At 38.3% G+C, this 26,785-nt stretch overlaps 1 protein-coding gene across 4 annotated transcripts in view; it reads left to right on the top strand.

Annotated features, from left to right (window-relative positions):
• The window catches only part of Thada (THADA armadillo repeat containing), a 294,393-nt gene that overhangs the window by 51,266 nt on the left and 216,342 nt on the right, over nucleotides 1-26,785 (top strand). For 3 of the 4 annotated variants that reach the window (XM_076942388.1, XM_034514071.2, XM_076942387.1), the window contains exons 22-25: nucleotides 759-868; nucleotides 17,742-17,874; nucleotides 20,834-20,947; nucleotides 23,477-23,599. In XM_076942388.1, coding sequence (XP_076798503.1) covers nucleotides 759-868; nucleotides 17,742-17,874; nucleotides 20,834-20,947; nucleotides 23,477-23,599 — 480 coding nt within the window. The remainder of the gene's footprint in view (nucleotides 1-758; nucleotides 869-17,741; nucleotides 17,875-20,833; nucleotides 20,948-23,476; nucleotides 23,600-26,785) is intronic. The other variant, XM_076942389.1, reaches the window with a different exon arrangement.

Genomic DNA, 26,785 nt, shown 5'->3' with positions numbered 1-26,785 from the left:
AGTGCTAGCAGTTGCTCAGCAGTATGACTGCACTGTCTATCATTGAGCCACACACTGTAAATGGTTGAAATGGTAAATTTCTTATATATAGTTTACCATGATAATTGCAAAATATTTGAAGAGTAAACATGATTATCTCAGAATCATGTATTTGAGTGTGCTACTTTTTGTGATTTTTATGTTGGCATTGAATGACATGAGCTAAAAGACGATACTATGAAATTTGCAAGTCTGGCCTAGGAAGGGAGTTCTAGTGTAGTAATTAAAGATGGGTAACTGCATGGTTTCCTGTCCTGCTTACTTGGTATCTGACCTTAGACTAAGTTACTTAGCTTCTGTGCCCAAGTTTTCCCATTGTGGATTACATATAACAATAGTATTTATTAATACTATTATGATATATGTTAATATTATAATATATTAAATAAATATATAAAAACATTGTATTGATCATAAATTAAATGAGATGGTATTTTTTAAAAGGCTTAAGGCAAGTGTGTTAGCACACATTTGTAATCCCCACTGGAGATATGAAAAGCAAGAGTTAAGGGTTATTCCTGATTGCATAGTTCAAGGCCAGCCAGAGCTACCGGAGACCCTGTCTCAAAAAACAACAGAAAGATGCTTAAAACATGATTTGTTACAAAGTAAATCAATGTTAAATGGGTATCAAAGTATCAGTTCTGAATTATATTGCTGATATATATTAATGAATCTATAAATTATGAATATGTTGAATGTTTTTCATTTTTTTAAAGGTTAAAGAAATTGGAGATTACTTTAAACAACACCTTTTGCAGTCCAGACACAGAGGAGCATTTGAACTGGCTTATACTGGTTTTGTGAAACTCACTGAAGTATTAAACAGGTAAAACAAATATCCTTTTGGGTAGGTTTTTTTAAAGAGCAGACTACAGACCATGTACATGGACTATGTGTTGCTTGTGTCTTTAATGTTGGAGAGAAGGAAGCCTGCTTGGCCGCAACAGTGGCAAGGGCAGCTTTCTTAGGTTCCATGTGTGATGGCCTGCAGATGGCGGACTCAAGTGTCCACCTACACTGCTGTCGCACTGAAGGCTGATTGGATGTGGTCTAAAAACTTTGCCAAAAGTAGCTTTGAGGTGACTGATTCTTTTCATCACATGAAATGGATGTTTTGTTTGTTTGAAATAATTTGGTGTTTGGAATCAAATAAACCTGGACTTCTTTGGGCTTATATGTATTTCATGGAATAACATAAAGATTATTTTATAGTTTTCTTTTATAGAAAAATCTTAAAATAACAATAAATAGATGTAATTCATTTTACCTGGGAAAATATTTAGATAAATCTCATGTTTTTAACTTTATGAGTATTGATCATTTCATTCATTCATATAGTAGGTTTATTCTAAATGGCTTGTAAGGAAACCTTAAGTTACTTAATAATTAAGTATTTGTGGTGAACATTCTCTAAAGAAAAGGTAGTATTTTCCAGGAAAACATTTCTGTTCCTAGAAATGTTGAAGTAAAGTGGCCAGTCTTGTGGCTTCAGCAAACCTTTTATTTTGTATTGCTAAGAGATTTATATCTTGATTATTTGTGACATGTCCCTGACCCCCACTCCTGGTAAAACATTTCTAAAATGTCTTGTCAGTCTTATAGAATTTATTTAGATGGTACTTTAAAAATATTTCTAACATTAAACTGGTGATATTTAAATATGTTATTTTTAATTGTGCATGTGTCTAACTGTGTCTGTCTGTCTGTCTGTCTGTCTGTCTGTGATTAGGTATGTGGACAGAAGTGCAGATGCCTGTGGAGGCTAGAAAAGCCAGTGAATCCCCTTAATCTGGAGTTACAGGTGATTGTGACTCACCTGACATAGGCACTAGAAACTAAATTCTGGTCCCTGGAAGTAGTAAAGGCTCTTAGATGCTAAGCCACCTTTCTAGCGCCATAAACTGCTGACCTTGAAAATATTTTTATCTTTTCTGGGCTGGAGAGATGGCTCAGCAATTAAGAATACTAGCTACTCTTCCAGAGGTTCTGAGTTCAATTCCCAACAACCAAATGGTAGCTCACAACCATCTATAATACCCTCTTTTGGCATGCAGACATACATGTAGAGAGAGCATTTATGTAACAAAATCTTTTTTAAAATACTTTATCTTTTCAATTCTTTGTTACCATTGTAGACATGCTGTGAGTATTCTTTTCTCACAGTGCAGTATACTTCATCCCTTCAAATCAGTTCATGAATGTTAACTATGTGCTTTGGCATCATCGTGGGTTGAAGAATATAATACCTCATCATGAGACACAATTTCTGTTATTAAAGAGCCTTCTAGGTATCAGGGATGTCTGGCTGCAACATTTGAGACCATGTTGATGGATAGGATTGATTTAGCTATTCTTTCTAGCTAGACGGTGTGTGTATCCTCCTTAATGGTTCTGTGCTAGTTTGCATAGGAATAGTGCCTGTTAGCCTCATGTGTTTGAATACTTGGCCTATACGGAGTGCCACTCTTGGGAGATGTAGCCTTGTTAGAAGAAGTATGTCACTATGGAGACAGCCTTTGAGGACTCTATATGCTCAAGCTAGACCCAGTGTGGCTCACAGTCGGCTTCTCCTGCCTGAGAATAGAGATGTAGAATTTTCAGTTACTTCTCCAGCACCATGTCTGCCTACATGCTGCCATTTTTCCTGCCATGATGATAATGGACTAAACCCCTGAAACTGTAAGTCAGCCCCAGTTGAATATTTTTCTTTATAAGAGTTGCTGTGGTCATGATGTTTCTTCACGGCAATAAAATCCAGACTAAGACAGGTCCTATGTATGTCCTCTCTGAAGCTGCATCCTCACTGGAAAAAGGATGACCTTCCCTAAAGAGGAGAACCTTCCCCAAAGTGGAGGACTGTTCTTTCTTCAGGAATATAATGATATGTGTCCTTTGTTATTACCTCCAAACAAGAGCTTATGATGTATTTTGGGAAATAAGCAAGGGTGAAATTCCAAATGTTAGCAGGAAGTGTGTAATCGGTCTCCACTGGTCCCAGGAGTTATTGGGTCTGAGCACTCAGTATTGCAGTGAGTGTATATTAGCTTAATACCAGCTGAGAAAGTGCGATCTGTGTGTGTGCACAGAGTAAAACTGCCAGATAGTGTGTGAAACTGATAAACATCACAGTGATGCAGAGAGAGTAGACAACAAGGATGTGTGGAGGAAGCGAACTTGCAAGCATGCATGAGTAAGGTTTAAGGACGGAAGACAGATGTGACTATTAGAACATGAGGACACTAGATTAAGATGACGTATTCTGCAGTGCTGCTGTTGCTGAACTAGATGGATCTAGACCAAATTATTCTGTTCTGTGCAGCTAGATTTGTACAGTAGGAGTGGGAGAAGCATTGTGGTATTTTTGTTTGTTTGGTTTTGATCCCTTTAGGAACATTTCAGATGGAACTGTTTGATACAGAACACCTGTATCATGTGTAGCACTTTTGTGGGGAGTCAGGAGGTGTTGGTTGGTTTTTAATTTTTAAAAAAAAAAATCTGTTTCCCTTGGGCTTGTTTTTAGTGGAGAGGGATTAATAAACACTTAAATGATGCAAACTTGCTTAGCATATAGCATTTAAGAAAGCATTTGCAAGAACGAAATCTGGGCGTTGGTGAGAACCCATAGAAATCAAGGCTGGCCACTGGCAACACTTTGCGCTACAGCTGTATTAAGGAAGAAAGCACTTAAAAAGATTAGTTGGCAAGTAACTGAAGAGTTAAATATGAACTATATATTTTAAATTGATTTTTAATAGGAGTATTCAAAATGTTTTTAAATGTAAACTGACTTTACTATTAAACAATTTTCTAGGATAAGCAAGACTGGGAAATACATTATTCTTTTTTTTCTGGGAAATTTTTTGAAAATAATATTTATATATATATAACACAAACAAATCTGGAGTTAATTTTCTGTAATCTGATTTTCTCATAGAGTAAGTTCTGTTTGGGACTTGATGAAATAGACAGACTTTCTTTAAAAACACCATAACTGCCAAGTATGATTGTGTGTACCTGTAACTTCAGTATTCTGGAGGCTGTCACAGGAGGATCCACATAGCAAGACCCTTTTCCAAACCAAAACAACAACAAAAAACTAAAGCTATGATTATTTTTCTGTACATAGTTAGCTACCCAAATGTTTGAATGGAGTGGTTAAGTATATTTAAATTAGGAATAAATTCAAATTTCTGGTGAAATTCATACATGGAAGGAACTCTCCTTTGTATTTGAAGATGTTTATTTTGATTTAAAGATTCCCAAACTAGAGTGGGGACTTTGATTTACCCAAGTATAGGGGGAATTGTTGGCTGGAATTCTAAGTGTAGGAGGGACTTTTGTGAGTACTTAATGATAGCTTGTTCTTCATATGAGAATTTTTCTGTCTACTGAAGTGTGATTATTCTACAAATAATCTCTGTAGTAATTATAACCATATTCATAGTATTGACCTCTGAATGAACTATTGAAAGCTAGCAAGTTTAGTTATAAAGTACTAGTGATGATTTGTGATGTCAATAATTATGTCAGAAATAATTTAAATATTTAATTTCCTACCACTTAATGAAAGCTTCTATGATGCAGATTAAAGTGAAAGCTTTTTTGAGCAAGTGGAATATAATAATAAAAACTAATCAAAACTTTTACCTTTCTGCAGAACAAAAGAATGTATCTTCACACAATTGCACAAAAAGAAATGTTAGGTGTAATATATTGGGGGAAGAAATTTATTCAACTTTGATTAACATTGTATTGTCTAAACTTTTACTTATGTTTTATTTGACAAATATTCCTGAACAAAATACTTATTGCTCATTAAATGTCCTATGAATTTTATTTGAAATGTGAATGATTAAATTGTGAATAAGTTATGAGGGGCTGGAGCGACTGACAGTGTATTCACATACATAAATATGTAAATCTTTTTTAAAAAGCCATAAGAACTGGGAGAGTGGTGGGCATATTGATCAGGGTCTCCTTAGCCATAAGACTTGCAGTGTAGACAGTGCTGGCCTAGGACTCACAGAGATACTTATGCCTCTGCTTCACAAGTGCTGGGAGTATAGGTATTTGCCATTCCGCTGATTCCTTTCTTCTGTTTCTCTAGTGGATTTAAAAGATTTTGGGAAAACTGGAATGTCTTAATGTTTATTTCCTAAGTCGTCGTGTGTTACTGACTTGCTAGTGATCTTTGAATTTTTGTTTTTCACATCTATTTTACCTGAGTGTTTTGCCTTCATGTAAATTCTCCAGGTGCATGCAGTACCCACAGAGGCCAGAAAAGGGCATCAGATCTGCTAGAGCAGGAGGTACAGTTGTGAGCCTCCCTGTAGGTGCTAGGAACCACACCTCTGCACCCTTAGCAAGAGTAACAGGTGACTGTAACCTCTGTGAGCCATGTGTCCAGCTCTGTAAGGTCAGATCATACCCCCTTTTCTGGAAAATGTAACACTGGTTAAGTCTTCATAATGTATTGTCATTTAGACAGAAGAACCTTGTTCTTGGTGAGTAATCTGTAGCCTGAATTTTAAAAAATAAAGTCTTAAGGATTTTCTCCGTGCTCTCGGGAAATGACATTAAACACTAAGAGAGCCAGCTCTTTGGGCACTTCGGCTCACCACTGTCATGGCGCATCCTTACTCATCTGTTCACTGTTGTAGTCTCCTGATGCTTTCCCTGCAGTGGCCTCAGTACTCTGCGGTGCTGCCGAGGGAGGTGAGATTGCCTCCGGTGATGATGCCACTTTTTCCCAGCTTTCTCCATACTTCAGAGCTATATCCCCTTTAAACATTCACTGTGATGCATATAGTCTTCTGTCCACTTCTGCCATTGTTTAGTTTATGTGAAAGAAAAAACATGAACCTTTAACTAATAAACATAATACCTGAAAAAGAATGAAGAAAGAATTTCACTTATGAAATAGTTGGAGATAACCAAAAGGGTTTCAGGAAGTTAAGTACCTCAATTAACAACTAACAAGTAATATAATAAAATTCAAACTCAACAAGGAAATGGCCATGGTGGATATAGGTGGATGGAAGAAGCAGCTGGAAAGCTGCTTTGTACTCAGGGAATCTGATTAATTGGTACAAAATAGTCTAATGACCAATTAGTGGAGTATATGACATATGTAATTTGATCTTATGCTGTGGAGTTTTGCTTATCTTCAGGTACTTGTCTACTAGGAGTGAGATAAGTCTGGAGAGAAGCTGGACTAATCTGCTTATGGAACAACACTTTGCTTCAGTGTTCTGTTCAGGATAACACAGGCCTAGACACCAGCCTTGTGCCTTTCTACTACTTTTCTAATTTAAAAATGTTGAAGATTATCATTATTTTCAATGCTGAATATTGAATCTCAGGCATTAGCACTCTAGGCAAGCGCTGTGCCACTGAGGTTAGTCCTAGCTCTCTGTTACATTTAGGATGGGCTCAGGCCATACACTTGGAGAAGAGAGCAACAACGAAAACCTTCCTGCCGGCCCCTTCTTGATTTAATAAAGAAAATCACCGTGGCTTGATTTTTGCCACCTTGATTTGAAGTATAGACAAAAAAAAATAGAAAGTTAGAAATTTATGTGAGTTCCACCACTAGCTTGCTCACAACAGTACAACATCTAACCTATGTGAGATATTGACCCCTTTTCAATAAGTGGAAGGAAGAATTAAGCTCCTTTCATCTCTGTGCATTTCACTTACTATGTATAATGCTGCCTTCTGATTTTTGTGAAAATCTAGGGGGTTTTAGTTGTGAAAGAGTTTAGGAAATTGGATATATTTCTAAAAATTATTTTGATTTTTGTGAGTAATGTGTATATGTGGGTATGCACACACCATCACGTGTATAGAGGATAACTTGTGGGATAACTCCTTCTCTGTTATATAGGGTCTTAAGTGTTAAATACCTTTACCTGCTCAACCATCTCCACGGCCCCGGACTTGGGGACATTTTTGTAAGTTTTTTTTAGAACTGGTAAACTGATTTTATAGGTGTATATGTAAATTAATAATATTTAGCTACTGAGTTCATTTTTGATGAGACTTGAACCCTCTTAGTAAGGAACTTAAAATTGTATCTGAGACTAAAGACATATAGTGTGTTTTGTATGAGTTTGACAAGGTTGTTAAAGCAATTAGAGTCTGTAGACAAACATGGTGCCTACTCTTTAATTGGGAGGCATTTGCTGACAGAAGCAGGACATTGGAATTCCCCTCGTCTGTGGTTGGTGACTGCATAGGGTTGGCAGAAACCATCTCTTCATTCAGGATACTTTCTCTTTTCCTTACTGACTCCTGGATTGTGTGATGAGGAACCAAAACAAACAACTAGAATTTGCTGCATTGTTCTTGAGACTCTTCCCTGGCTTCATTTTTACCTGGCAGTTCCTTCCTTATCACAACAGTAACCCTGGTGTTTTGAAATCACATCCGTATAAAGCAATCTTTCCTTGCTGGAGAATGGACAGAAGATCCATTGAAGAGCCAGAACTTGAGGGTGTTTTTATTTTCCAGCCACTGCGACTTCATGTTGAGAAGTCTTAAGGTTGTAGCCTCTCCTTGTACCTCTGCCTTTTTAGTTTTGTGCCCAGAAGACACAGCTAATGTACAGCAGCTGCCACCAACCCTGCTTGTTTGGTTTGTTTGTATTCAATCATTCAACAAAGATTCTAAAACATCTTCTGTGTACTAGATGCTGTGTTGACCAAGCTCTTTGGACCACTGAAAATCTGATGTCCTAAGCTGGGGTGACTGGAAGCCACGAGAGCATTTGTAGTCGGGGGCAGAGGCTTATGTGAGGTCATGGTAGGTGTTGGGCGCAGTTCTCATCAGCACACTTTCGGAACTTCGTAGATTTAGGGTGATGCCTCCTCTATTTGTAGCATCATTAGTGAAGTAAAAGAATATCTCTTTGAGACAGGGTCTCTGTAGCCCTGACTATTGTGGAACTGTGTACACTAGGCTTGGCTTTAAACTCAGAGATCTTCATGCCTCTGCCTCCTGAGTGCTGAGATGAAAAGAGCTTGCCCACCACACCATGCGTCTTGATTTTTCAAAGCATCTTTGTAATGATTTTCTTTTTTAAACACTCTGTTCATAGCCACACAACTGGCTGATAAAGCTGGAACTAAAATCCAAACGGGGTAGGGTGAGTACTTTATCTAGGCTGAAGTCGAGATGCTTATTGATCCTTACTGTATGTAGGGAATTGTGACAGGAGGCTGCTCGTAGAGGGTAAAATAATGGTGAAGTGTGAGCTTTACTACTAGAAGAGCTTTATTTGCGTGTATGTTCATGTGGAAGCTACAAGGTAGCATTCCTCAGGAACTATCACCTTGTGCTTTAAGAAAAAGTTTCCTGTTGACCTAGAGCCCGCCAGGTAGGCAAGTCCCCAGGATCTCCTTTCCCCACCTTCCCAGTGCTGAGAATTGAGAGCACGTGGCTCTTTTACATGGTTCCGGGGCTGAACTCAGGTCCTCAGGTTCCTTAGCACTTTACCAGCCGATAAATCTTCACCCCACTAGAGGAACTTTCAACCTAGCAGCTTAGTGTTTGGGATGAGGTAAGTAAAGACAGAAATTAAAGACCAAGATCAACTTGTTGAGCTGTCTGTCCCAAGTGATGGGAAGAGTAATTAGGAACAGTTAACAACAGGAGCAACAATAAAAGCTAGAGAAGTCCTTGGTGAAGACAGTCCAGTGCTTTGGTATTTGAGGTGGTGTTGGGAAGTTGCCTAGAGGGATAGCAGATAGTTGCAATACAGTCCAGAGGTGGGGAGAAGAGTCGGAGTTGGAGATGCAGGACCTGGAACTACTCCGAGTTTTGCTACTGGAAGATACGAATTCTGGGAATACACCCAGTGCTATGTAAATAGGAAGAGTTAGCTACTCTAGATGGAGGCATATATTTGAAAATTAACCAAACAGGAAATAATTGCAGTCCTTGCCTGGGAAAAAATCTCTTAAAAGAACCTTTAAAAAAAAAAAAAAAGGAAAAATGTTACATGTTTTTACCTGTTGCTAAAATTCAGAAACATGGATCAAAGTTTCTACCCCATTAAACAATACTCCAGAAGAATATACTAGTCTTCATTTTAAACTTGACTTGGCTTTGTCTTTGAGCCCTGGAAGAAGTTTATCCTTGGGGGCAGGATTTAGGCCAGTAGAATTGCTGTGATAGGCTGCCTGTGAGCGCTGAGTCACATGCTCAGCTCTATAGTGCCCCTCATCCAGGAGAAACCCGAGTGCGCCCCTTCTTCTCTAGTTACCGTACCCTCTTTACCCTCTTTCTTTGCCAGCCTGCTTTATTAGAATGATATGCCCAGCAGAGCTGATCACTTAGCCAGCAAACACTTGTGCTCCCAGTTGGATGCCAGGCCCTGTTGTAGGTACTTTGAGACCTAAAAATGGATGGGAGAGAGTATGTCATTGGTTCCTCAGAGCTTTTATTTTAAAGGACACTTAGAAAGTCAGCACACTGTCAGCTAGCCCTGTGTGCACACACTAGTACTTGTGAGATCAAAAGACAGCTCTTGGGAGGCAGTTCTCTTCTTCCATCTAGTGATCCGAGGGTCAAACGTACACATCCAGCAACTTCACCCTCTGGGCTCCCCTGCCTGCCTTATTTTGTTGTTTTAAGACAGGACCTCATATAGGCCGGGCTTGGGCTCACTATTTAGCTGAGGATACTTGGGATCTTTTCTCTCCACTTTGCAGTGCTGGGATTGCAGGTTATGCACCTCCAAGCCCCATTTAGCAATGTATGTTTTGGTGTGATAAAGTTTGGTGGTAGAGAAAGGCCCCCTTTTTCATTTAGATTCAAGTAGTATATGAAAGAACCCGAATAACTGGAAGCAGAAGAATTCTGAAGACAAATGGTCATAAGCACTTGAGTACCCAAGAGAAAAATGGATAAAATGAAATTTAATGAGATTATCCAAATCCTTAAGGCTTTGTAAGGCCGGATAATGGATTAAATGCATATGGAGGTACATGGTTTTTGGTTTCTTGTGAGACATATTCAGAGTAAATTTGATATACAGGCAATCAGGAGAAGGTACCTGGCACTGGCCTAGAACATCACTATAACTCTTGTGTCTTTGCATAGTGCTTTAGAGGTCTAAAAGTTTGGTGTTCTGAAGAGCCAGTCTGGGGGACTCTGTTTTCCTTCACGTGTTGCTTTGAGTAGCTGGTCATGCTGAACTTAAACAACACATATCATTTACTTTATACCAAATTATATTTTTCAAAGCTTTTGTTGGCATTATATAATAAATTAGTTAAATGATTGTCAAATGTAAATGAAGGAAAGAAAAGTAAAGGGACATGGAAATGTGAAAGTTTATCAGCAATCAACCTGTGTATATAACTTCATTTTTATTGATGTACCTTTTTCTTGACACCATAACTTAACTGAGCTGTTTTTAAATCTGACAATTTTCACTTTTATTTTTGTTGATGGGCACGGGGGAAGGGCTTTCTTTCTGTACTAAAAGTCCTTAGAGATGGTAGCCTGGTAAGTGAATTATTTGGTAAACAAAGGTATAGGTACAAGCCTTGGCCCCGTGCCAGTGAACTGTACATGATTAATTTCTTGGCAATATGTGTCTTGGTGCATTTCTGGGAATTTGCTTCATACATTAGCTTTCACGTTCTTCACATTTCATCGTGAGAGTGGTTGCTTTCTGTTTGCAGGTGAAAGTTTCTTTAGGCCATTGTGAATGATTCAGTTAATATAAAAAAAAAGTGGCGTATTAACAAGAATAAATTTCCCCAGGTTCCCGGGGGAGTTGGAGTGCCTCCAGAATGGTTGAGACACAGTTCTCTTCATGCCAGGCACAAGTGGGTTCCCTGACAGAATTCTGTAGGCTCTCCTGATTGCCAGGGTGTTTTCTGTCTATACTGTTCAGTCCATTCAGCACTATTTTAGCATTTTAATTCTGATGGTGATGTTCAGAGACTGAAATCAGACTGAAAATAACCCGAATAGAACATGAGTAGGAAGATAATTTCTGTTTTGTTATCTTTAGGAAGATACTTTTCTCATAACAGTGCACCCCAAAGCGCCTTCTGAATGAATGTCTTTGGAAGTTGGTTCCAGGGAACACAACCAGCTACTTCTTCATGGGTTTTGTGTGTTTGTTTGGGAGTGAAAACTGAAACAAATAACAGAATAATAGCTGGTAGTGTCTTTATTACCAGCCAGATGAAGCCAAGATTCTAATGGAAAATAGAGTCAGCTGCCTTGAAGTAATGCTTTCTTGATTGTCTGCTTTTGCTTTTGCTTTTGCTTTTTTACCCAGTTTACAAAAGTGCAAAAGTCTGAGGGACAGCAGTTGGCTAATTGAAATGAGGGAGCATGGATAAGCCATGTATAACTAACATGGTATAAACAGACTGTGAGAGTTGAGACCAATGAAGACTTCAGTTATTCCTTGGGGGAACTTGGGAATGCACAGTTGGGGTTTGTAAATAGATTTGAGACATGACTGAAATAATCTGGGTTTGTGGATTGTCTCTTTTAAGGTTGGGTCTTATTAGCCCAGAGTAGCCTCAAATTCAGGATCCTTCTGCTAGAATTATACTACACCTAGTTTGATCTTGCCATTTAAAAGAATTACTAAGAATACTGTGTTGAGAATAAATGGTACTGGTAAAAGTAGAGTGACCATTTGAGAAGTTACAGTACGACTTTAATTCAAAAAGAGATGGTGGCGGTGACTTGAAGGATGGTGGAGATAGAAAAACCTGAGCAGGATCTGCATCATTTCAAAGTTAAATGCTTGTAGTAGTGACAGATTAGATATGGAGCTTTCTAAAAGCAGTGGTGGTAAGAGTTTTGACTTGACCTCTGGAAGAAAGTTATTTGTTATTATTTAGACCCTTCTTGGATTTAGTTTAAGTAAATTGCTAAAGTACATCTTCTAGAATTTCTCTAATTTAGAGTCCCTGGGAGACTATTATTGTTGTTGTTATCTTTAATTAATTAATTAATCAATTAGCTAACTGTGTGTGTGTCCCCGTGTATGTGTCCATCCCACTTGGGAGTATGTGAGGGTTAGAGGGTAACTTGCGGGAGTCTGTTTTCTCTTTCCACCATATAGGTCCCACTGAGACATCTGATTCCGCCAGCAGACATGTTTCTAATGTGTCTCAAACAATCTCGGTTTTACTTCTATTTTTGAATATAGTTTAATGTGGTGTAGACATCCAACAATGGTTACTTATCCTTCAGCATTTTAAGTAGTCTGTGTCCCTTGTTGATGATAACAGAACTTACTTTTGATACAATTTAAATTTTTTTAGCATTGGTTTCATCTTTTTTGAAACTATACTTTGATGTAGAATATTTCTAGTATTTTTATGTGTGCCTGTTTTCTTTTTTCAACACTTTGTTTTTCAAAATTTCTTACATTTAAAAAAATGTAACAGAGTTCTTCTAGCAAAGGATAGCTTCCAACTTACTGTGTAGCCAGAGCTGACCTTGAATTCACGATCCTCCTGCCTTACCTTCCAAATTCTGGGATTACAGATGCGTACCATACCTGGCAGGCAAATATTCCTTTTGTGTTTTTCTCCTTTGTCGTAAGGTATTGAGCCCAGGGCCTGGCATGTACTAGGCAGGCCCTCTCTACCATTGAGCTACATCCCCAGCTCTCCCATCTACTTAAGAAGACATCATTCCATCAGTGTTTCTTTAGCATACTAAAGCCAAGTTATACTAAGGTCTTTGTCAGTCTGCCCTATAAAATTGCTTTCTTTTAGAGTCAATTTATGTTCCAGTTATTTTTAGTATATATATAAAATGTCTTTGTGTTGTGAGATTTGGTTTCTTGCCTATAATTAGGAACCTTTTAATTACTTTGTTACTTATTTGGATTCTCTCTCTGAGGAGATAAATCAGATACTGTCGTTTTGGTCCATCTCTTCCTAGTCCTACTAGAATATCACAGATGTAACTAACAAGTTGATAGACAGTGTGGTTCAGAGTTTTCCTGTGTGTATGGATTTTCTGGTCTATAGCTCCAGCTCTGGCCTCTCATGGGGGAGGAAGCCACTGAAATTCCCTTCCCTGGAGGAGAGACTGGTTGTTTACCCCACAGAAGCCAACTCTGGCCACCACTGCTGCTTCTAAAATCTGCTGTGCTGTAACTGCTTTCATGTGTCAGCAGTCTCACTTCATGTAACTCTCTGTGGTTATCTTATTCTTCAGCTGAACTGGTTTTAGGGCTTCCTTCTGTATATTTTGGGTGTTATGAGTAGAGGGTGTTGTGTCAGTGTAGGAGGATACTTTTAAATATAAGTCAATTGTTGTATCTAATTTAAATTTCTCATAATCGGGTAATATTTTTATAAAGTTCCCTGAAGAACTTCTTAAGGAAGCTCCAAGGTAAACTCATTTGTAACCACATTCCTTTGATGGAAGAGAGCAGTGGGAAGTAGAGCTCTGTAACTTACCCTTGGTCACAGAGCTTTTATATGGCATAGATGGGATGGGTCTATAACTTGGCTCTGTAGTTGGTATACCTAAACATCCACTTAGATGCCCGTCTACCCTGACTTCCTAGTTGGTGGTCTTAACCACTGTTCATACCTTCATTGTCAGGAAACAGTGTTTGCTCCTGCATTTGTTACAAGAATGATGGCAGATCAGATGTGTGGAGCTTGGTATGCTGGATGCATAACAGACATGCAATAAGTGAGTTCACTGTAGCAGGCAAATATACTCTAGTATGTTTTGTTTAAATCACTGTGTTTCATATGAATAAAGCAAGTGAGAGTTATGTCATTGAATGAGATTTTCCTATATGACTTTGGGGTGGGAGGTCTGGTCCAAGAGAGAAGCCGAGTAAGGGAATTAGAGAGTTCAGCAGCAAAGCCCAGACTGGAAACCAGCCAATCAGAGAATTCTTCAGAAGAGCTGGCTTGGTGTTGGGGAATTCCAGAGCGGAACAAGGTCTGGACTAAATGGCAGGAGTGAATGCCCTGAGCATTTCTTGGAGCTCCTTCCTGAGGTTGCTGGGTCTTCAGTGGGCACAGGGGGCTCTTTTGAAGATACTTTGCCAGCTGTAAACTTGTAGAACATTCTTCTGGGCCTGTTTTGGAAATCCCCAAATTAATAAGGAACATTTAGTCCTTAGTATGTAATACCCAAGGGAATAAATAAGCCTGGTTAAGTGTTTACAGTTCAAATAGCCAAGAGTCTAAATGAGGGAATTGTCTTTGGGACCTTGGCTAATGTTTGTTCTCTGGTCATCTGCTTTCTGCACCCTACCCTGCAGGCTCTCTGCCATTCTTTCAAAGTCTAGCTTCTATCTTGTTCCCTCCAGGACACCACTAACCCTCTGTACACCTGTGCCTAGTAATTGCTCCATAGAAGTTAAAAATGTTTATCAATTTTGATGAAGAGGAGTGTGTGTAGAGACTACACAGATGCTTAGTTGGAAATATGGGCTTGTGTGCATATTTGATGTGTGTGTTGTATGCTCTTGTAGAAGCCAGCAAAAGCAAGAACCTTATTAAAACAATGTCTGTGTAGAAATTGGTCAAGTTAAAGTACAAAGGTTATATGTGGCCATTCAAATTAAGGAGAATATTGTTATTTAAATCAACATTTGATTAGTAGTGTAGAACAGTTGTCAGTTTATAGTGTGATCCCTGGTTTGAAGACCTGCATGGCTTCTGTGACCTCCATTTGATAGCCCAGGAAGGCATAGGAGATGTTGTGTGGAGAAGCCTCACTGTGCTTGTGCCATGTACTAGTGCTTCAGTGATTTGATAGGAACACAAAAAGCTTCTGTCATTCCTGCACTTTGTTTCTTCCTGTCTCTCTGTGTATTGGGTTCGGGAGACTACGCCTTCCCTAGACTGCAGCCTTGCCTTTAAGCCAGTTCTTTAATGGAGCAGAAAGTGCAAGAAAATGAAATTCACAGATAATTCTACATCAAGTCACTATAAAAGCGACTTTCTTAACTTTTGTATGTAACTCCAACATAGTCACACACACACACACACTACCTTTTGATTTAATTTTTTTAAATGTCCTTGCCTACTTATTGTGAGCTAAACTAACCCATATATATTCTTTCTGTTTTTCATAATGAAAAGAGCTTAGAGAAGGCAGCAGTCTAAGCAATTACTGTGTTGTTAGCACTTAAATAATTGCTTTGTGGAATCTGGAGGGTGTTTGGTTTTTGGTTTCTTTGGTAGGGAAATTAAAGATTCCACCAAGTTAGTTTTATTAATGTTTATTTCTGTGTTTATGTGTGAGTATGTACATGTGAGTACAGGTGCCTTCAGAGCTTAGAAGAGGATGCTGAGGCCTCGAGGATTGTGAGCCACCCGACATGGTTGCTGGGAACTGAATTCAGGTTCTCTTAAAAGAGCAGTATGTGCTCTTAACTGCTGAGCCATCTCTTGGGCCTCTGAGTTGGTAATGTTTATATAAGCCAAAGAAATCACTAGCTGTGGCTGGGAATGAAACTTACTGGAAGAATATTTACCTAGCCGGTGGGAGGCCCAGGCTTCCTCCTCAGTACTGCTAACATAGGACATTTATCTTTAAAATGATAGAGGAAGAAGCAATATTAGTCCTTACAATATAGATGAGTGTATATGTATGTATATACATGTAGACCATGTTTAAAAGTAGAAAGAGTAATATATCAAATTGTCTTTATTTACTGCAGAAATCCAATAGTTATTAGACTTCACCACATGTACTTTGTATCTTTGCATGGTAGTTATTGAAGTATTAAAATAATTAGTCTTGGTTTGTGAATTTTATGCCTGTGCCTTTCTGTATGTGTATATTAAAATGTGGACACCTTTCCCCATGTCCCAGTGCCACTGTTCCATCCTTGCTGACTGCTGTGTCTGGAACATCTACACATTTTTATGTTACTTGGCAGTATTGTTCTTACATTGTATTTATTCTAATCAAGGTCTAAACAAGGCTGTCACATTGGGGTTTGTTGTTAAGCCTTTGGTTCTTATTTAGTCTACAGATTCGGATTTTTTCCTCTTGTGTTCATGTCAAGGTTTAAAATCACTTATTTTAAGTAGTATTAGTTCTATTTTTATGTCAGTGTGAAATGTCTTTTTAAATTTCAGTTACTATCTGGAATATCTAGTCAGAAATGGAAGTTCACTGTTTTTCAACAGAATAAAGAAAAAACAAATCCCAAATGTGTGTCTTAAGGTGTAACTCCTGCTCCAAATTACAGCCAGCTGTCTTTCTGATGATTTTTTCCCTCTGCTTAAAATAAAAGCATTTTTCCAACTTGATATCTGTTTATTTTACTGTGTTAATTTCAGTTAAACAGGACCTGGTCTTTAATTTCATCTTGGAAAGGCTGAGTCATGGGATTGCCAAATTTCAGGCTTGAGTGGGCAACTTATTGAGACCTTTTCTCAAAATAAAAACTGGAAAAGGACTGGGGATCTAGCTCTGCAGTAGAGCTTTTGCCTGTTGCAATAAAGCCCACGTCTAACCTCTAGCGTCACTTCCCTTAAGTCAGGGTGCCTTCTTTCTATGGTAGCTGTTTGCTTGCTATTGAGTATGCTGCCTCTTAGCGAATGCTAACACAATAGCACAAAAGCTTTCTGGTGGGCCAGTGTGATGGTCAGCAGCTAGAGGAGCTTACACATAGACCTGACAACTAATCCTCAGATTCCTCAAGGTAGCAGGACAGAAGAGACTCCTGAGAGTTGTCCTTTGACCTCTCTGCTAGGCATTCCTGCCTGTTTGTGTATGCATAAGCACTTGCATACACACACACACACACACACACACACACACACAATTTTAAGAGCATCCTTTGATAGTGTTCAGATAAACTTTTAACATATCTTGCCTCTTTCCAGAAAAATTTTGTTCTTAATATTCTACAAATTTGAAAAAAATTATTTGTGAGAAGCTACATTTTAAATCTAATACAAATAATATTAAAATGTAAATTTAAATGTATTTAATTTGTGTGTAATCTCTCTAAGCAAATTATAGAAAACTATATATGATGTTTTTATTGGAACCCTTGAATACCTGTAAGAGTTTAGTAAGCTTCCTTCTACCATTATGAGTATGGAGGCAAGCCTATGTGATGATCAAGCTCATCTGTAGAGAAAGCTTTACACACAGTATTTGTGGTAGGTAGAACCTTTAATAGCTTCAAGTCCTAAGACACATAGTAAAGAGGGTGTCTTAGGAACTTTCTTGTTGCTGTGTTTGAAATATCCTATAAAAAGCTGCCTAAGGGAGATGAGGTCTGTGTGGTTCATAGACACACATGTCCTGACAAGGAAGGCCAGGCATCAGGAACTGCAAGTGGCTTCATCCATTGGCAGAAAGTAGGCAAAAAGAAGAGAGGGATGGGTGTTTGTGCTGAGCTCACTTTCTTTTTCTTACAAAGTCCACTCACAGTTGATGGCTCTTCTCACCCCAGTAGAGGTAACCCCTCACAGGCATGCATGCTGGGAAGGAAGTGAGTCTCTGGTGATTCTAGGTTTCATCAGGCTGACTGTGAGACTGGCAGATGAATAGGTGTGTGATAGTATAGGGATCCAGTGTGGTAAGACACTTTGTAGTTTTAGTCTTCTCGATAGAAAATGTTTATTCTTTCTAAAAGTGTTCATGTATCTCATTAGTGTGCACTTTTACCCTTTAGTACCTGATAGTTCCCAACATTTGCTTGTACCTTTTAGGTGCTCTAATGTGAGTCTGCAAAAGCTGCCGGAGCGGTGGTTGTGGGATGTTTTGGAGGAAGTTAAAAGCAGTGATCCTTCATCCAAACTCTGTGCTACAAGGCGTAGTGCTGGAATTCCTTTCTACGTACAGGTACTCTTCTAAGAGCAGGCACTGGTCTGTTTGTGTTTTGATACTGCATTTCTCTTCTTAATGTGTGAGTAAACAGATTTAGATGTTTCTGTCTTTTCAGTACCATAGCATTTGTGACTTTGTTATTTTTATTTTTTTATTACATTTAATTATTTATGTGTGTGTATAGGCTAATACATGCTATGGTACACGTAGAGATCAGAGGGCAACTTTCTGGAGTTGGTTCTTTCTTTCCATCATGTAGATCCCAGGGATTGAATTGAGGTTGTTAACATTTGGTGGTAAGCACCATTACTGGCTGTGCCACACTCTGTTTCCTGTGAGACTTTGTTTTAATGTGTAGACAGTATGTTCTGTGTCAGATCTGTTCTTGGAGCAAGAGATCAGTCTTGTAATATAAACAGAGGGTACTATAGATTTCCATCTGTATATTCAGTAGTCAGAGATCACTGTAGGGCAATGATTACTTACTTTTAGGAAGTATCCATATTTGAGTCCTTCTATTATCCATCATAAAAAATTATAATTGTTTGTTTTGTTTTGTTTTGTTTTTTTGAGACAGAGTTTCTCTGTGTAGCCCTGGTCATCTTGGAACTCACTTTGAGGCTGGCCTCAAACCCAAGAGATTCACCTGCCTCTGCCTCCTGAGTGCTGGTAAATAAAGGAGTATACCACTACCACACAGCCTAAAAAAAATCATCACCATCTTATTAGTAGCTCTCGGGCAGTGTGGCTATGTCACGTTTATTACATCATGTACTTCCTACCTAAACTCTATGAGATAGGTACAGCTATCATATCAAGATATCCTATGTGAGACTGGGAATATAGAGGTGACTTGCCAAAGGCCACAGAGATGTCAAACTTGCTAAGGCTTAAGCCTAGTCCATCTAACCTCTGACCACATCTTTATGTGAGACTATATATGAATACAGTTCCTAAACACAGATGAAAACATGCTTGACCTCTTGCTTTTTAAAGTAATTCTACCTTACAGGATAGAGAGTTAGAGACTGTTGCTTTATCTTGAAGAGTAAACACGAGTACACTTCAATACTCAATCAGATGCCATTCTTGTTTATAGTAAGACAAAATCCACAAAATGGGTAGTGTAATACATGCAGTGCAGGTAAAGTAGCCTCTTTTAGTACCCCTGTAGTTTTTTCTTTCTCTGTTTTCTTTCTCATACTCCCAATCTCTTCATGACTTTTTGATGCCCAGTGGCAGAAGTGATTGACTGAGATTACTAGGTAGGCCTGAGAAATAAGTTGAGCTACTTTGGTTGAGTGTGGTTTAGTTTTCTATCTGTAGTTCCTGCAGACCTGCTATGCTCTTGTGGCCTTCTTTTCTGAGGACAGATATCAGTCAACTAGTGTCCTGTCCAATATTCGTGCTATATGCTTATTCTTGCTGAAATCGTCACCTTCTGCTACCCAATGGTCATAGTTATGGAGTGATCAGCAAGTCCATTTCCTAAGCCCAGCAGGCAACATTGCCATACTGTTTGCCCAGTTCTTTGGGGCTAAAGTGAGGCAAGTCATGTTTCTGGGAACAACACCTCTCAGTCATTGAATGTAGCTTTCTCTTTTATCTTAATGGAATAAAGCTTTAATTATCAGAAAATTTTTTCAAAAGGATCCTATTTTTCTTAACATGTCTTACAAATAAAGTAATACCTTTTGGTCTGCTGACAACTGCAGTTTAAAGTTAGCTGTGGCAAAATACTACCATTATAGTATATTAGTTTCCCCTTTGTGTAAACAGACAAAATTATTTTTAACATTTATAGAGCATGTTTTCTGAGCATAAGTATATTGTGATGAATTTAAGTCTGTTTACATGCTTGTCTTGTATATTCTTATTGCATAGCTTGTCATTGATTTAGAAGATGCAAAGTAGTTGCAAACTTTGGCTCTAGAAGCCAGAAGCAACATTTTACAAGACAGATGTAAGGAAGAGAGTCCAAGAATATGATTGAAGTGCTTTTGACAGCTTTATTGAGATATAATTCATCTGTGGACAGTTCATGCATTTAATGCATGCAACACAGTGATTTTCAGTATATTCTCAGCTTGAGAACCATTAACACAATCTAATTTTGGAATAACTCCCCATGCCACCCTACCTCCCTTCACTGCTGTTCCCAGCCTTAGGCAACCTACTAATCTTTCACTGTGGATTTGTCTGTTCTGGACATTTCACGTAAATGGAATCATACAGTATCCAGTCTTTTGTATCTGGCTTCTTTCACTTATCAGTGTATTTTCAGAGTTCCTTCATGTTGTCACACATATCAGTACTTTGTTCATTTTTATTGCATTGCCTCAAGTGGCCTGATAGCCCATTATTGTGTTTATGAGAAGCTAGTCACACAGTAAATAGGACACTCCTTTGAAATCCAAATTCACAATCCTTTTAGAGTTTGTAATGTTTCTTTTTGTTCAGTGGTGTTTCAAATGCTGTGGTGTAATTAGACTTTCAGTAGACTCTTCTGTGATCAGTGATTAAATTGTAGATCAATCTCTAGAGGGCCTGGAAACCTTTAGGTGAAATCTAATTCAGTATATTTTTGTCATTGTTTAAATAAGGAAATTTTTCTTATTTGATCAACTTACCTCTGAGAGTGCCTTGCTTATTGTATCTGATGTTTTACCTAATTTTGGTCCTTACAGAGTGGTCAAACAGAACCATTTGTTCGTCAGCTGCTTATTATTATATAATTAACAAACAAACAGAAGGGGTTGTGGAGTTGACATGATTTCACCTTAACCTAATTTTATACATATGAACAAGCTAGAGAAGTTAAGCTACTTGGTTAAAGCAGCCTGGCCTAATTAACTTACTTCATTAGTCTTGTTTTTAATAGAGGGTATTTTAAATTTGGGATTGATTCCAAAGTCAACAAGTAGGTGTGTACAAAATAAAAGCCCCTTGATTTGGGGATTTTTTTTCCCCATAGGCATTGTTGGCATCTGAACCAAAGAAGGGTAGAATGGACTTGTTGAAAATAACAATGAGGGAGCTAATCTCCTTGGCTTCGTCTACAGATGACTCAAAGGGCAGAGTCCCCCAGGTAAGGACAGAAGGGAGGAGTTAAGTCTTTGCTCTGCCTTTATTTCTTTAAAAGAACCTGCTAAAGGTTAGAACTCCTGAAGACAGATTACTACGACATGTTTAGAAGGTTTGGCTTATTTTTGCTTTTTTTGTTTTCTCTCTTTTTTTGTCTTTCCTAGTCACAAAATAAACTTGCCATGGTTGATATATAGTGATGAAAGTGAATGACTTTAAAGCTGTTGAAAACATTCATTTGACAACGTATTTCACAATGTTATTATTATACCTAAAAATCTGAAAATGATTATGTAGTCACACTTGAATTTCATGTGTGCTTCTTTGAGTTGATATACATTTTGTAGTTGAGCAATTGAATCTTTCTTTAAAATGTGATGTAGGAATTTTAGTATTACATTTTATTTTTAACAATATTTTAATGCTTCAACATATAACAAGGACATATGCTCCACTATGTTCATAGCAGCCTTATTTTTAATAGCCAGAAGCTGGAAAGAACCCAGATGTCCTTCAACAGAGGAATGGATACAAAAAAATGTGGTACATTTACACAATGGAGTATTACTCAGCTATTAAAAATAATGAATTCGAGAAATTCTTAGGTAAATGGATGGAACAAGAAAATATCATCCTGGGTGAGGTAACCCAATCACAAAAGAACACACGTGGTATTTACTCACTGATAAGCGGATATTAGCCCAAAAATTTGAAACAACAAAGATTCAAGTAACAGACCACATGAAGCTCACGATGAAGGAAGAACAAGTGTGGATGCCTAGGTCTTACTTAGAAGGAATAACAAAATACCCAAGGGAGCAAATATAGAGACAAAGTGTGGGATAGAAACTGAAGGAGGGGTTGTCTGAAGACCATTCCACCTGGGTATTCATCCCATGTGCAGTCACCAAAGATAGACGCTGATATGGATGTCAGGAAGGGAAAGCTGACAGCAGCCTGATATGGCTGTCTCCTTAGAAGTCCCCCAGAGTCTAACATACCCAGAGGCAGATACTCACAGCTAACCATTGATCTGATCAAGGGTTCCCATTGGAGAAGTTAGAAGACTGAAGGAGCTGAAAGGGTTGGTGGCCCCATGAGGAGAGCAACAATACCAACCAACCAGAGCTCCCAGGGTCTAAACCACCAGCCTGGGAGCACATAGGGAGGGACCCATGACTCCAGCTGTATATGTAGGGGAGGATGGCCTTGTTGGGCATAGGTGGGAGAGGAGATCTTTGGTCCCATGAAGGGTGAACACTGAGTGTGGGGGGAATTTGAGGGTGGGGAGGTGGGAGTGGTGGGTAGGTGGGGGCACACCCTCATAGAAGCAGGAGGAGGGGGTAGGGGATAAGGGGTTCCTGGGTGGTGGGGAGAATGGGGTAAGGGGATAAAATTTGAAATGTAAATATAATATCCAATAAAAAAAAAAGGAAAAAAAAATGGCTCCCATTTTGTTTCATAGTTTCTTTCAGATTTTTTTTCATTTTTCTGTACATTCGCCTAAATGTGTATTTCTCTAGTTTGTTCATAGTTTACAAGAACTGGGTCATTGCTTTACTTTTGGTTTCCATGCTTTCTGCTGTATATTTTTGCTTCCTTTTATTCTGTGTTTCCTTCCTTAACTACTTTGAAGATTATTTTGCTTTCTGTTTCCACACATTGAGGAAAAGAAAAAGAAAAAAAAGAAAAAAGTTTGAATATTGCTTAATATTTTCAATAATTATTTACTTTATGTGTATGCATGCTTTGACTGCCTGTGTGTATATTCACAGTGTACGTACCTGATTTTTATGGAAGTTAAAGCAGGCTGTCAAATCCCATGGAACTAGAATTAGGCAAGTTGTTACTAGAGTTATGAGCCACCTTGTGAGGACTGAACCTGGGTCCTCTGCAAGAATGGCCAGTGCTCTCAACCTCTGAGCCATCTCTCCAGCCCCTTGATCAGCATTTTAAAATGTATTTATTTCAGCCAGGTGGTAATGGTGCACCCTTTCAATACCCGCACTAGGGAGGCAGGTGGATCTCTGAGTTTGAGGCTAACCTGGTCTACAGACTGAGTTCTAGGATAGCCAAGGCTATGCAGCAAAACCCTGTCTTGGGGGGAAAAAAACAAAAAGCAAAATAAAATGAATTTTTGTTAAAAGTAGTAAAACAGTATTTCTACCCAGTTTCTCTGTTATCAGGGCATAATCTACAAGATAGCAATAGTTGATATTTATTGAGATTCTGTTTGTGGCTGGGTTTAGGATCATTTTTAAAAATTAAATGTTCCATGTATCTTTGGAAAGAACCTGCTTTTCATATGTACTAGGTACAGAATTGTACATATGTTCAATGGATGAAGTTTTTTTTTTTTTTTTGGTTGCATTGCTCCATTTTATAAATTTCTTACATAGATTTTCATTTCTTAACTGTATTCTCTTAAATGTACATTTTTATTTGAGAACTCTCCACTTCTGGTAATTTGTGTACATATTTAGAATTACCATAGTTTTAAATCCACCACTGATTTTTGAACTTTTCATTCTAGGTTCATGCTTTAAATATCCTCAGAGCTTTGTTCAGAGATACACGTCTGGGAGAAAACATTATTCCTTACGTTGCTGGTGGAGCCAAAGCTGCAATTCTGGGCTTTACATCACCTGTCTGGGCAGTGAGTGTTCTTGCCATGTGTCCCCAATGAGTTAATTATGCTTTTGAATAATGAGTTTTTATAAGCATCTTCAGGGGATGTTTTTGGATCAGACTACATTTTATTCCTTTATAGTTCCATTTTCTCTCCTTTGTTGGCTTCTAATTGATAATGGTTTTATTTTGTGTGTGTTTCACATACTCCACATAAAGTGTGAGGACTTACTAATAGTGTGCTTCTACTTTTCTCATCTCTGGGCTGTACCTGCTGCAGTTTTCTTTGCAGTCTATAGTGAATTGACACTGGGCTGTTATAGTCTATTATCATTTTTTAATTTACCACTTCAGCTATTTGTAAGTGTATACAGCTCAGTGGCATCAAGTACAGAGGTATTAGCACTATTACCTATTTCCTGAACTTTTCATTACAAGCAGCAGGGTTGTTGTGACTGCTCACTGACTCCTCGTCTTTTTTTTCTTTCCTTGCTTGTGCTCCTGCTGAGCTTTTGCTCTGAATCTGCCTTCCCTGACACTTCAAATAAGTGAAATCATGTTTTGGGTATATTGTAGCATGGATCAGAATTTCTGTACTTTCTAAGGCTGAATAATATTCTTGTATGCCAGTATTCCATTTTCCTTATTCTATTGATAAGATGATAGACATTGAGATTGTTTTCAAGTTTTAATTGTGAAGGATGAAGCAATAAATAACAGTTGTCTGAATTTTTGCTCTCAGTTTGTTTGGGTGTAACCCATGCTAATTCTGCTTCACTTTTTAGGAACCTGTAGCAGAGCCATTTACATTGACATCAGCCATGCAGAAGAGCTCTGGTTCCCTACATCATCAACCACACTTACAATTTTCCTTTTGTTTAACGAGAGCCCATTCTATTAAGTGTGAAATAGTATTCCATTACGGTTTTTTAAAAAAATCTTTAGACTTATTTTTTTGTTGTTTTATGTGAATGAATGTTTTGTGTTTGCACATACATATGGATACCACATAACATGCCTGGTGCCTGTGGAGGGCAGTGGAGATACAGATGATCGTGAGGTACCATGTGGGAGCTGGGAACCATACCCAGCTTCTCTGTCAGAGCAGCAAAGTTCTTAGCTGCTGAGCCGACTAGAGAAGTCCCTCTCATTCTGGTTTTGATTTGTATTTCCAAAGTGACTAGTAATAATGATTTGGAAACAGAACAACTCTTAATATCTTAATATGATTTTCAGAGTCTCTGGATTCCTTTAACCAAAGTGTGTTGTACCTTTAGTGGTACAGTCTTCCCTTCTAGTCCTGGTGCACAACCAGAACAACAGCACTAACAATAGCACTAACCTTTGTTGTTTGGGGCCTTTCTGACCAATAACACATAGGGAGATATACTATGCCTGGCACTGAGATTTTAATAACCCATGTCTTCTGGGAAATCACTGTCTTCCCATGCAGGGTACCTGTGCTCAAAATCCTTAAAAAATTATTTCTATATTTTAAAAGTTAGCTTGAAAAATGGTGGATTTCCATAAAGTTTTTTTTTGTTTTTTTTTTGTTTTTTTGTCTTTGGTTTTGGGTAAACCACCCTCCATTTTCTTTCCCCTGCTTCTCTCCATGCCCTGTGAAGTGTGAAAATGAAATGTCCCCCATGGGCTCGTGTATTTGAATACTTGGGTCTCAAATAGTATTACTGTTTGGGCAGGTTGTGAAACTTTACAGAGGTCGAGCTTTAAAAGTGATCACTGAGAGCAAGTCTTGAAACTTTATAGCCTTGTGTCACTTTCTGTGCATTCTCTGCTTCCTGACTATGTATACAGTGTAACCAGCCAGTTTCCTACTCCTGTCACCTGCCTTCTGTACCATGGCAGAACTGTAGCCCAGAATAAACTCTTTCTTCTTGTATAACTAATATAACCCCCTGTTTAATACCATGTTTACATGACCAAGTATGGCAGGTTCATGTCAATAATCCCAATCCCTGAGAAACTGAAGCAAGAGGATAGCTTGGGTCATATAACAAGATCCTGTCTTATTAAAAATCAAAACAATAACACCTGGGGTTATGGGTCAGTGATAGAATACTTGCCTCGAATGGGAAATAAAGATTATTTAAAACTCTGTAAGAAAAAGACACCCCAATTAAAAGGTACATACATTTTTTTTTAAAGAAGTTATTAAAGTAATCAATGGACACATGGGAAAGTGTTTAATAGCATTTGGTCATTAGGGAAATACAACCAAATCCATCCATTAGAATTAAAAACAACAACAACAAAATAACAAATATTCAGGTAATCTAGATCTGACCTGAGGCAGAGGCAGTCCTGGTGATAGAACTTCCAGGTGATAATCCCTACTTTTCATAGAGGTTCTGTGATGGATGGAGTGCTGCTTGGAGACATTAGGCACTGCTATGACAAGGGCTCTGTAATTTGCTGCAGATCTACCACTGAGTCTAGATCTCTGTCCAGTTTGGGGACTATACTGTGAATAGTATAAAGTCTATTTTCATGGTGATTGTGGATGAACTGGCAATTCACGCTTCTAGAGCAGAGGTGGCAGTGGGTGGCCATTAGGACAGATGTGGTCTAATGCTGTGTTTTATTTGGCTTACAAGATGGTGCCTCACTTTAATTTGTTGCCAGCATTTCCAAATAGTGAGATTTCACATAAAAATGGGGTTTCTGGCTTCCCTTGAAAAACAGAAGATCTGGCAACACTGGTCTAATATTCTCTGGGGGCCACTAGTCAGCCTGAGCTGGATATTAACTGGCCTAGACACAGTGCTCTGCCATCTCTGTTGTTACACTCTAGATCCCTGAGTCTGTGGCTCTTAGTGCAGTGGCTTCAGAAAGCTGCTTTCTAATCTTAATGCTTTCACTATTATCTTCTTCAAAAAATGACTGGTTGGCATACATTATGATGATAATCCCTACTTTTCATAGAGGGTCTGTGATAGAAGTTATAAATGTCTGATTCTGAGTGTTCTTCCTGGTTCTGGTCTATAACACTCAGTGCTCACTGACCTTGTAAGACAACTAAGGAGGGCTGACATTAGATAGTGAGGATCTTTATGGGATTTCCAAGGATCTTGTCATGATGGCTTAGTAAAGATAGGTTCTGTTAGTGTGTTGGAGGAATAATTATACTTTATTAATAATAATTTTTCTTTTATTAAAAGATTTATTTGTTTATTTTACCTATGTGAGTGTTTTG

Source organism: Arvicanthis niloticus, chromosome 11, assembly GCF_011762505.2.
Source record: "Arvicanthis niloticus isolate mArvNil1 chromosome 11, mArvNil1.pat.X, whole genome shotgun sequence".
NCBI lineage: Eukaryota > Metazoa > Chordata > Mammalia > Rodentia > Muridae > Arvicanthis > Arvicanthis niloticus.
The sequence above is the reverse complement of the archived record's forward strand: the minus strand, read 5'-3'. Positions and strand labels throughout refer to the sequence as shown.